The sequence below is a fragment of the Erythrolamprus reginae genome, chromosome 5 (assembly GCF_031021105.1).
Source record: "Erythrolamprus reginae isolate rEryReg1 chromosome 5, rEryReg1.hap1, whole genome shotgun sequence".
Taxonomy (NCBI): Eukaryota; Metazoa; Chordata; class Lepidosauria; order Squamata; family Dipsadidae; genus Erythrolamprus; species Erythrolamprus reginae.
This window is the reverse complement of record NC_091954.1, coordinates 37,291,490-37,304,033: the sequence shown is the minus strand read 5'-3', so window position 1 is coordinate 37,304,033 and position 12,544 is coordinate 37,291,490. Positions and strand designations below refer to the sequence as shown.

Here is a 12,544-nt window from a genome sequence, read left to right as displayed (position 1 = left end):
TTAGCAACTTGACACACACGGAAGTTGATGATGTGGAGAAATGCAGCACTTGCCACTGAGAAACGGGGAGGATAACTGCTGAAGAATTTTGTCAAAGGCTTAACCCAAAAAGGTGGGATTAAGAAAGTATAAAATGAATAGCATCACTTATGAGGCAGCAAAGGAAAGAAAAAGCTGTCTCCTTTGAAGAGCAAGCAGTGATGGAGCTTTTGGGATATAAAATCTGAGATTAATGAGGAACAAAGCCCTCGGCAGCATAGAAATGCAGGAAGCTTGGATTGAATCCAAGATTAGGCAGACAGCTAGTGTTCAAATTTAAGGTTGAATATTTAAGTGTTCTGAAAACAAATCGGAGCAGAGTATTACAAAGAAATCAAAATGGAGGAAATGACATTTGACAGAGATGAAAATAGATTCAATAAACTGACAAGGTGGTAATGACACTTTTTTTTGCAGCACTGTACTGGATTAAGTATTTTTTGTTTCTTTAAAAGAAAGAAATGAAACTTCAGGGAATAAAAATATAAATACATTCTATTATGCTCTTGTTCAGCAAAATAAGTGGTAACATTTGGATGAGAGAGACATGAAATAAAAGTTAAAAGAGGTGTTAGACTTGCTGATTTTGAGGGAGGGCTGAACTTCCAAGCAGGAAGCTCATGGAAGAAATTGAAAAATGTGAAGTGAGAAAATGAGATGGGGGCAAGATGCTACCCAGAATTATAACATAATATTAACCAGGGATTGTTGTTTGAGAAGTTGAGAGAAATTAGCATCCAAAGCTGATTCCTCAAGGTCAATTGAACTCGGGAGAAATTTCAGAAAGAATACCTCCCTCCTATGAATGAATTAAGAAAATGCTTCCAAAGTAATGTATAACATCAGCATGAAATATTTTTAATAAGAGAAACATTTTAGAATAACTATGATAGTGAATGCATGTCTCCAGTACTGCAAGTCTCCAGTATTTATATAAAGCTGCTTTAATTAACCTAACTTCAAGGCATATTACAGATGTCTATAAAAAGCCACTTTAAAAAAAATTCTCTGCTACCTTTGAATAATTGTTCCCTTTTATTTTTAGGGTGGAATTGCTTTTGTTGCTATAAAAGGAGCTTTCAAAGTCTACTTCAAACAGCAACAATATTTGCGACAAGCTCATCGGAAAATTTTAAACTACCCTGAGCAAGAAGGTGCATAAATGACTATGCCTGTCAGACTCTTACAATCTCATTTCCTATATTCTGCAACAATTCTATTAGTTAGCTACAGGAGCCGAGATTGGATGAAATGCTGCTGCATTTTGTATCTCTTCCCCTCTCCACATAGACTAATAAAAGACTGTATAATGTCAAGGTGAATCCTACTTAGTTGTTAAGCTTAAGAATGTAATTTGTTTTCATTAATGTATTTTTTTTTGTGGCAGGAGATATCTGAATGATTTCTTGTGGGGATATGTTGCCTTTTGGGGGGTTTCTGAAACAGCCAAACACTTATGAAGTCAATAAATTATGTGCGGACTGTATTGAAATATCTTTTGTATGCTTATTGCAGTAAATTCATAACTCTTTACTAGTCAACACCTACCTGTCGAAATAGCCGACATTTCTAGAATGTTAAAAACTAAACATGCCTATTCTTAATAAGCACTTGGAATATTAATGTAAGGGGTTTTTATTTAAAAGTTTCATTCAATGGTTTACCTTTAATCCTTGCATTGTAAGTTGTACTACATACAATTGAATCTCATTTACCTGCTGTGAAATGGAAAAAGTGAATCACAATCTGCTTGTAACCAGGTTGCAATATTGGAGTTATTGCTTTGTATCAATGTACTATGGATTCCCAGTTAAATTATGGATATTATTAGTTCAAGATAAATATAAAAGTAAGATTCAAAACCAGGACTGATAACATGCAGCTATATGTAGAAGTATTCTGCCTATACTTCCAAAAGTATTCAGGAAATTATAAATATGATACAAATTGTATTTACTAGTAGGGCTTTTTAAAATAGAAATTGTTTTAATATTTTACTCCTATGACATCTGGCACTTTACTGGCTTTGTTTTGAGAATACATTTTCTAAGTGTCTTTGATTTTGATGGAAACTCCCAGGAAATACTTGGAGTAGTGGTACTAATTCTACATACGCACATAATGAAAACCTTTTCTAATAAACGAAATGAGTTTCTTAGAACATAAAGAATTGAGATTTAGGAATGGTATTTGAGCAATCTTTTTCTCGACAAAAGAAATAAGCATATCAGTGTGATAATATTTGTGTAATCAATTCCAATTCCTGGTCTTACTGGTGGCATTTGTGTTAGCAGCATTAGAGAACTAGATAAGATTCGAAACTTATTTTTAAGAATTGGTAAATCTTCATCAGAGAAATTAAACAAAATGGGCTTCATGTTCATTTTCAATAATGTATGCTAACAAAGTATGATTTTCTGAAGTGAACATTATTTTAACTAAAGAAATGTACTATTTTAAAAATGTATAAAATGTATATTATGACCAACTAGTATTCCAGTATTATTATGTGAAGAAATATAAAGTATAGAATACTAGTTGCATCTTCTAACTACTGAGAAGAATTACAAGTTTAATTCAGTTGGACTCTGGAGTTACACAGAAAGAGAGAGAGAGCGCTGTATTTCTGCTGGATTTCTTCAAGGATTTTCAGTACTATAAATACTTTGTAAAATTCTTTGAAGGAAAAGTCTTGTGAGTGTTATTTCTGGTATAGGCACTAGCCCTTTGTTACCTGCTGGATTTTTTTTTAACAGATAACACATAATATCATAATGCCACTTGGTGCAGTGTGTGGATTTGACATTTATTCTGTGGTTAAACTTCAGAAACTATTCTGTATCTTCTGATTCAAATGTACTGTGAATAATGTGGAATTATTTTTAATTCAGTAGCAAAACCATTATTCTGTTGTGCTGTTTAATGTTTCTGTTGTGATCACATATTGGATTATATTGAATAAATTTTTTTACATTTAATTCAAGGGCGTTAAATATTTTAACAACAAAAATAGAATCTTGATAACCATAGTTGACTCTGCTAATAAATAATCTGCAACAGGTTCCCTCTCTCAGAATAATTTTGCTGTTATATTTACTTTTATGACACAATCTTCAGACGTTTGAGATGCAAATATTCAGAATTATGTTTGAATATTTTGCCTTTTATTGTTCAGTACAAATCCTGGCACTATTTTACTTAATTTTGATATGAGTTTTCCATTGTTCCCTTCCCCTATTTTTTATCTTAATAATGCATGTCTAAAGTGAGCAAGCCTTCCATGTTCTGCTTAAAGCATGCCATTAACCTATCATATGCTTGAAGCTGACCTATTTACTTGAATGGAGAAACCAGCTTGTTTCCTACACGAAGGCGAGGAAAGTAGGGTTGAGTGAAATTGGCCAATAACAAATTGCTCAGTTGCTAAGCAGTAGATCTTGCTTGTTTGCTATAAGTATTATTGGGTATTTCATTTACATGAAGAAAGCGTGCTTCTTGTTAAATTGAGGATAACTTACTGACATGTGACTTTTTGAAAGATGCTTTTGCCAGTTTTATTTAAATACAAATAACTACAGTATTTGTATTTTGAGGTTTTCATTGTTTACGTGTGTCCGGCTTTTACACATATATGTAGGGCGCAACCTGTAGTTTAGCAATTGTACAGTGATGAAATGAAATAATTATTTTAAATTTCATTTGTTTAACTGAAGTTTCCCCTCCTCGCCTTCCAAAAATTCAATCATGAACAATGAAAATAATACAATGCAATTTGGGAAAGATGGATTTATTGTAACAATGTAACTGAAAGGTCTCACTTCCTCTGGATTCTGTCTGCACCTCCCCAAGGGAGGTAAGTTCCTAAATCCCTAATTTAGCCAATGCAAATTTATGTGCACCTTTGCCTTACTTACTTTGATGTTATCTCTTATGAAGGGGATATTGTAAGCTTTCCAGTGTACTCTAATGATAGGTTTGTGACTGGAATAATCTGAAAATGTTAATCACCAAGTAACAAATTAAATTTGTAGTGAAAGCAAAACATTAACACTGGAACATGTCTCGTATGCATCATCTGACTTTGCCTGCTGTTGTAGTTAAGTCAACACTAGTTTTAATTAAACTCCCCCGTAAATAATTGAGAGCAGTTAGGCACATTCATCCTGACTGTATTATGAAAGGACTATACACTGTCAAGGCAACATTATTGTAAAGTAATAATCATTTCTATAGAACAGGAAGGCCTTAGCAAAACAATTTTAACGCGAGGTCTACGCCTTGCTGCATCAAAATGTTTAGATTGCTGTTTTTAATGCGTTGCTTAATTAAAAGCTTCTTGGAGATAGAAGCACTTAAATAGATGCCTTCTGCTGGTGCTTTTGTACAGTAAGCCTTTAGAAGGCATTGCCTTAATTTCTGTCGTCATAGCATAGAGCAGGGATAGGCCTAGATGCACAGGATAATAAATGTGTTCCTAGACACTTATCTTGGCATCTCTGGATTCCCTCCTACACTAGTTTCAATATTGTTTTAGATTATTAATTAAAACCAATAACTCTGCAACCGGCGCATCAACAGAGCAAACTGTCAGATGCCAACACGTTAATTTATAGATTGTCCCTAATGTATCCCCTAATATATATGTATATATTAATAATGGTGGAAGAGCCCACCTTGTTTTGAAGAGTCATGCATGAAAGAGAAAACAACAAAAGAGAAGCTGGATAATGGTTTTCCTGAAGGTGATGAAAGAATATCACCTATTTGCCATCTGCTTAATGTGTATTTGGGGCTGAGGCTGCCTGTACAGTCAACATTTTTATGAGAATTCTAAATATGATGTGGCTGTTTCCCAGCAAACTATCAAATATTCCATTTTGGGACAAGCAATATCCAAACTGCAAATAGCTAAACAAATTATAGACAGGAAGGAAAGCGGTGGTGGTGGTGGGATTCTATCCTTTGTTATCTCTAAGTGGTTTACAGAATTAGCATATTGCCCCAACAATCTGGGTCCTCATTTTACCCACATTGAAAGGATGGAACCGAGGCTCTTTTTTTGGTACTGAACATTCCAATATTGTCTACATTTATTCAGCATCCATTAATCTTGATTATTTCTTTGACATCCATGTCTTTAGATACATTCTATATGTGTTGGAAATATTACATGTACAATTTCCAAAATGTCTCTGAAATTCATTTGCTAAAGTAGTGTAGGAATTTTCATCATAGTTGACTTTTGATGGCAAATTGGCAGATTTTCAAGAAAACCAGTTGCAGGTCAACAAAGTCACTTTCCATCAGTCCTAAGAGTTTTGTTCAGTAGCAGTTGATACTAGAAAATTGTTGTATCAATGCCAGTTGCTTAAAATTCCAGAAAATAAATCCATACTGAGCATAGAAACAATAATTAAATGCACATGGCACAATCATGATGCAAAGGCTTATCAAAATTTGGATACACCCATTTATCAAGGATTGAATATCTCTACAGTCTGGTTTCAGACAACATATGAACCTAAGATAGTTATCTGAGCACAGTTCTTCATATTTGATTATAACAAGCTTGATATTTTTTTGTTGGGTCACAAAAATCTGTGTGTATTAAACCAGTGTGTGTGTACCACAACAGGACAAAGTTTATTGATAGTGTGATGTACAGTATACTTTTAAAAGATTAACAAGGTGGCTAAGGGAAAACTAATATAATGTACTTCTTCACCGTATGATTGCAGCAACGGCTATTTCACAAGTAGAAGACATAATTTAATCCCACATTGAACCATATAATTACTGAAATGTGTGTGGGAGGTCGGGTTTGAACAAAAAAAAAATGCTTTGTTTTGAACAAACTCCCTGTGTTTCAGGAATTCACTTGGAGCCAACTATATTTTGGCAAAACTGGACCCTAAAATGCTTGGTTCCAGGTTTGGGACAAAATAAAATCCAAACAGGTGAATAAGCAAAGAACAAGCACATCACATCACTTTTTCCCTTCTCTCAATCTCCAGCGTGGTTTATCCCATTCTCAGCATTGAGAATGCCTCGTAGCAATAGTTATTCAATGCAGTGAATGTGATATAGGCCTGGGCCTTCTTACTGGGGGAACTGATGCAGTCATTTCACAGTGCATTGCATCGAAGACACCTGCCGCCTCCCATTGGGGCAGCAGGGTCTCCACAGGGTGAATGAGACTATCAGTGGGGGGAAAGAGCAGCTTTTTCTGTGGGGATCACACTGAGATACTCGACAAAGATTCCCTCTTCACCAGTACATTTATTGATATTTGCATGCTTTGCCCCAGCAGAACAATTTCAGAGCTACAGTGAAATAATTTTAGTGTTTGCCTCCTACACACCTTTCAAAGCTAAAGTCAGCAGTGTGACACAATGATACTATTTCCTCCCACCCCTACTAAATCTTGCATAAGATACCAAAACTCAAGACCAATCGATAACAAAATACAATTTACTTCCTTGGGTGCTAAGGGGTGAACAGCATTTGGCACAATATTTGTGTCAAGATTGCAGAATATTCCTTTGCACCAAGGCACAATTGTCATTTTTAATATCCTTCTATCATCTCTTCACATACTGTCTATGGAAATTTTTAGTCATCCAGGTCATGATTGTCCCAAAGGTGTTTTCTCAAAAGGCAACTGGACTTTGTTTTGCCTTAAAATTTTGCTTCTCATGCAAGAAGATTCTTCAGTTCTTCAATTGTTTTTTAATGTTTTAATTAGTTGAATTGTATAATGATTTAAAGTTATAAGTAACTTATACAGTGATCCCTCGAGTTTCGCGATCTCGAGCTTCGCGAAACGCTATATCGCGATTTTTCCACCGATGACGTCACTCTCTTCCTTCCTTTCTCATCTTTCTTTCTCTCTTTCTCTATCTTGCTTCTTCCTCTCTCACACTCTCTTCCTCCCACTCTCATCTCTTTCTTTCCTTCTCTCTCTTTCTCTATCTCTCCCCCTCTTGCTGGCAGGCGGCGGGTGGCGGGCGGGCGAGCGGAGGCATCAGCAAAGGGGAAACCCTGATTCGGCTCCTCGCTGCTGCTGCGCTACCGAGCAGATCAGCTGCTGGGCGGCCGAAGAAATCTTCCCTGGGTCTTCCCGGCCGCCCACGCAAAGGGGAAACCCCGGCTCCTCGCTGATGCCCGCCGCTCGCCCCGCCCGCCAGCAAGAGGGGGAAGACCCAGGGAAGGTTCCTTCGGCTGCCCAGCAGCTGATCTGCTCGGTAGCGCAGCAGCAGCGAGGAGCCGAATCGGGTTTCCCCTTTGCGTGGGCGGCGGGGAACGCAAACTCCACCATCTACGCATGCGCGGCCATAGAAAAAAGGCGCACATGCGCAGATGGTGTTTTTACTTCCGCAACCCTACATCGCGAAAAATCGATTATCGGAGGGGTCTTGGAACGGAACCCTCGCGATAATAGAGGGATCACTGTACAGCTCTACATGGAGCTACCCTTGAAGAGTGTTCGGAGACTGCAGGTGGTCCAGAAACAACTGCATGAACTTTCATGGGTGTACCTCAGTTCCCCCATATAACACCAACACTTTGTGTGCTACACTGGCTACCGATTAGTCTCTGGTCACAATTCAGGGTGTTAGTTATCACCTATAAAGCCCTACATGGTTTAGGGCCTGACTATTTACAGGACTTTTTCCTGCCACATACCTCCCAGAGACCTATTAGATCGCACAGAATTGACCTCCTCTGGGTCCCGTCGACTAAACAACGTAGGTTGGCGAGGCCACAGGGAAGGGTCTGTTCTGTAACTGCCACAGCTCTATGGAACCAACTCCCCCCCCCCCCATGTTTGCCCTGCTCCCACTCTACTGGCCTTTCAAAAAGCTGTCAAGGCCTGGCTTTGCTGACAGGCCTGGGGGCCATGAATCTTAACATCTGACACGCCCGAATTATCTTTGATTGGTATGTATGTTTTTGTTAGATTGGATTTAGGAATTTTATAGGGGGTTATTTTAGTATGGGTTTATAATGGGATTTTATAATTATTATTAATATTAATATTTGATTTTCTGTATTGTTGTAAGCCACCTTGAATCATACATACATACATACATACATACATATGGTTGCAGTTTCAAGTTCCAGTTGGAATGGCTAGCTGATGATGCCAAAATAAGGCTGAAATAGATCTATCCTAGTCGCCCTTAATTTTCAAATTCAGCAAAAAAACATAGCCGACAACTATATTATATATATATATACATACACACACACACACACACTGCTGAAAAAAATTAAGGGAACACTTAAACAATATAACTTCAAAACCCGAACTCAGAACAATCTACATATATATATATGTACACACACACACACACACACATATAGTACATACATACATGCTTATTTATTGCATTCCCCAGCATGCTAGCTGGGGAATTCTTGGAGTTGATATTTACCCTTCTTAAAATGCTGAGGTTGTCAAAACATACCAGTTACTCTTTCAGCCTGTTCTGTCTGGGTCTCCCCAGACGCCAACACCAACCAAAAAGAGTATCCAGACACACTGGTAAAAAGCAAAGGCAGTTTATATACTGGAAAGCAAACACAGGTAACAAAAACTGTTCTTACAGACAGGAACACGATGAAGCTTCACAGAGGTTTCACAAAGGCCAGGCAATAAAACAGGATTCTTGCTGGCAAAAACAACACTGGAGATAATAAAACCCACGCCTCCCCCAAGTCTTTCAGCCTTCTAGGCCACAAGCCAAGATCAGAGACGCCAAGAATTGAAGCAAGGTCACAGGACTCCCAGTGGATAACTCTCCACAAGACTGTAAGGGCGGGCCTGCCTTTTCAACCCTGCTGAGGAGAACCACACCCAAACCCAGCTGTTGCCAATTCAGGGATGGAAATACCTTTCTAATTGGCCCCTTCTTTGAGCTGCACGTCTCTGCCTCATGTCTATTATAGCCTGTGCGTCTTCATCCAATGAATCCAGGCTACTAGCTGGGGAGAGCCCCCCCCCAGGGGTCTCAGGCTGCTCTCCCTCCTCTTCCTGACGTTCCTCTCCCCCGTCTGCCTGGTCCTCCCCCTCCTGGTCACTGTCCTCCTCCTCTGGGCATGGATCCGGCAGAGCTCCAGCTGGTCCCTGAGGAGCCTTAGGCTGAATCACAACACAGCCTAAGCCAGTTGAACCTTTGGGCTTGGTGTGTCAAAAATTCAGAAAATGCTTAGCTTGTTTCTGCTAGTGTGCACACCCCAACAAACAGAAGCAAAACTATTCTCTATTTTTCTCCCCCACCCCACCCTGAGGCAAGGAACCTGAACAGCAGTACTCAGTGGAAATGCTGAGGTGGATCTGAAGTAGAGACCTAGGCCTCAATTTCAGTCTTAGTGCTACCACTACCACTCAAAAAGGTCACTTTTCCCCATTCCCTGAAGAGCACAAGCCGTGGGGACCGGCAAAATTGCCCCTGTGGCCAAGCCTCTCCTGGATTTGCCCCACATGCCTTACTTCAGGTGGTGCTCTCTGGCTTATCTAAGGCTGCTCCGAGTTGCATGAGGCCTTTCCAAAATTTCAGAACGAGCAGGGAATATGAGAATATGTTGCTGTATGTCACCCAAATGTCATACCTTCTTTGACATGCATGTCATAGGTTAACCCTCATTGGTCTAACCCAGGGGTAGGCAAAGTTGGCTCTTCTATGACATGTGGACTTCAACTCCCAGAATTCCTGAGCTAGCATGATTGGCTCAGAAATTCTGGGAGTTGAAGTCCACAAGTCATTGAAGAGCCAATTTTGCTTAACACCCACCCCACCCCACCCCCCACCCTACGTATTTAAAACTCACTATGTTAACTCTATGAATTCTCTAGCCAGCATGCCATATGAGGAACTCTATGAGTTAAAATTCCATACATCTTAACGTTGCCAAGTTTTTAAAAAAGGTCTAACCTACCTCCCCAAGGTTAATATTATAAGAAAAAGTAGGAGGGAATACCACTTATGCTGCCTTGGGGTCCTTGAAAAAATGATATATAAATCAATAGAATATTTACTGCTGAATGCAGAATTGTCATGTGTAAATTAGAAAACATTTTCAGATATAATGGTGTTTATTTTCAATAATAGCATTATTACAACTGCCCATGGAAAAACAACATCCTCTCTTAGATACGTAGTGTGATATTGAGACATAATCCATAGAATTTATTTTATTCAAACATTACTTTTTCATTTTCCCCCCATAGTAAGCTGGTAATAGATATAAAATAAGGCTATTATTCCAACCAAGTCTTCACAGTGTTTTGGTGTATTATTTGCTGGAAGGACAAACTTATTTTAGAGATGGCATCTCGCTTGATGGCCAAGTACATCTGCAAGTGTAATCTATTTTGACTTTGTAGTAGGGCTAAGGAATTTTAGCCTTCCTGAGATTATCAAACCAACTCCCAAAATCACTGACCACTCAGCTATGCTGGGTGAGACTAATGAAAACTAGAGTCTAATATTTTTGGAGCTATGAATGAGTTCCATCTTCTCCTATATCACGTATAGGCAAACCAGGTATTCAACAATACAATTCTACTTCCTGACTAGTGGTTATATCAGTTTGGGTGTGGGGCATAATTTTATTATGTATTGTCATTACACAGCAGGAAGTATATACTGGTACTAATAAAAATTTCTTATAAAGAATTCGTGGAGGAAAAAAACATTTTTATTAGTGAGATAAATCATATACCGGTAATCTGTTTGCATAGTTTTGCCTAAAAATCAGTCTTGAGCTTTCTCCCGATCTCCAGAAAAGGTTGGTATTTCCCCTAAAACAATGCTACTTTTCAATAATAAAAGTAAGCTGCTTATTCTACCAAGGCCTGTTTTACTTACTAGTACTTCTATAACGCCAATAATAATTGGGAAGTGCCGAAAATAAACCATTAATAAATCACAAATTTGAACCAGCCAGAATTTAACTATGCAGTGTTTGTTTGGTACTTGTGGGATGTGTCACACATTATGCTATCACCATACTGGGTATTTGGAGTTTAATTAAGAGTACCAAGACCGATGTTCAATCTGAGCTACGTTTAAATTATTTAAGCATGGTATTAATCCTATGTATGGCTTTTTAATTTTCAGAAGCCATACTGAGCGAATGTCCACCTCAGCGAGAGCCCAAGTTGTCAGCTGGACACAGGGTGTCCGGGGGAAAGCATTTTGAAATTCTCTGATATGTCCCTGACATTTCCCTGTAACTTGTGATCTAATTAAGGTATGGTCATAGATGATGTCATACCAAATGGCTAAGCCATGGGGAAATATCAGTAGTTGAGGAACCAAGTTGTTGCCAATTATGCTCATTTTTGCTTGACTCTGCCAGGCAGCGCAATTCATTTTTTTAACATGATTTTTGCTTGACTTTTAAACATTTTAATACAATTTGTTTTTCCCCCTGATCTATTCTGTATTTTTCATGAATTCCCTGATAATTCTGATATTTCTTGAACTATCAATTTCTCTGATAATTCCCTGATTTTCCTGTGTTTCCAGGTTTGCTGGACACCCTGTGGACAATTGACAAACTCTACAGCCCCTGAAAATGCAAGGAAGCCAAAGAATGAAAAGGAGATATATCAATACCTCTAATGCAGGGGTGTCAAACTTGCATTGTCACAGTGGCGTCAAGGTGACGTATCGGGACTTTACCCCCCTTTGCTAAACCAGGCATGGCCAGCACATGATCCATCAGGCCTGCAGGCTGCGCCCTGCTCTAATATAAAGTACATCTCTCCAACAGGGTGTAACATGTTCTTCTTCCAGCATCTTGTTATTGTATTTTGAGAATTTACACAGGCAAACAAGTACATATAGTGTATGATAACCTTCTGATACTCAGTGAAATATAGTGTCAGGCCAAAGCCATCGTGTGGAGTTAGAGACTTTGGCCTGCCACAGTAGAATAGTATTAGGGGGACTAGAAAGGGTAGTTGCATGAGAGGGAAAGTTACTAGCCACAACAAATTCCTTTCTTAGAGTCCAAGGTCATCTTTTATTCTGCATCAACTGAAGTAAAGAGGAAGTTGGTGGAATCCCTGCATTCGGACTGGTCCTTGTGATAAACTTGGGGATGTGGGATGAACCTTAGCCTGGGTGGGATACTGGAAGGAAGTTAGTATCGGAATGGCAATGGCTTGACCAACATGGCTCTGCTAATAAATCGAACCTTGGATGAGAGAATTGGACTGTAATTTGATTTATTTCTCAGATGCTATTTGGGATGCTGACATAAAGATCATTATAGGATCTTTATAGCCCCCTTCAGGTGAATTGAGACTAGAGCGTTCAGAATTCCTGCTAGTATGGGAGAAGGTGATTTATTATATGTTATTTTACAGAGGCTCACTTACCTGGAAAGAATGATTGTTAGCCATTTATTTAGGTCAAGTTGTGAAGAGCATCAAGCTAGAGGAAGTTTGAAGCAGGGGCGAAATTCAGCTTTGATACATCAAATTGCAGTT

General features: G+C 38.6%; 1 protein-coding gene across 2 annotated transcripts in view; it reads left to right on the top strand.

Moving 5' to 3' along the window:
* Positions 1-3,017, top strand: part of MARCHF5 (membrane associated ring-CH-type finger 5) — a 34,555-nt gene extending 31,538 nt beyond the window's left edge. The window contains exons 6-7 of one of the 2 annotated variants that reach the window (XR_011559171.1): positions 5-112; positions 1,085-1,144. Coding sequence is in view for 1 of the 2 variants with exons in the window: in XM_070752420.1 (XP_070608521.1) it covers positions 1,085-1,201 (117 nt within the window). In the remaining variant the exon portion in view is untranslated. Of the gene's footprint in view, positions 1-4; positions 113-1,084 lie in introns of both variants that reach the window. The other variant, XM_070752420.1, reaches the window with a different exon arrangement.
* Positions 3,018-12,544: the final 9,527 nt, after the last annotated feature.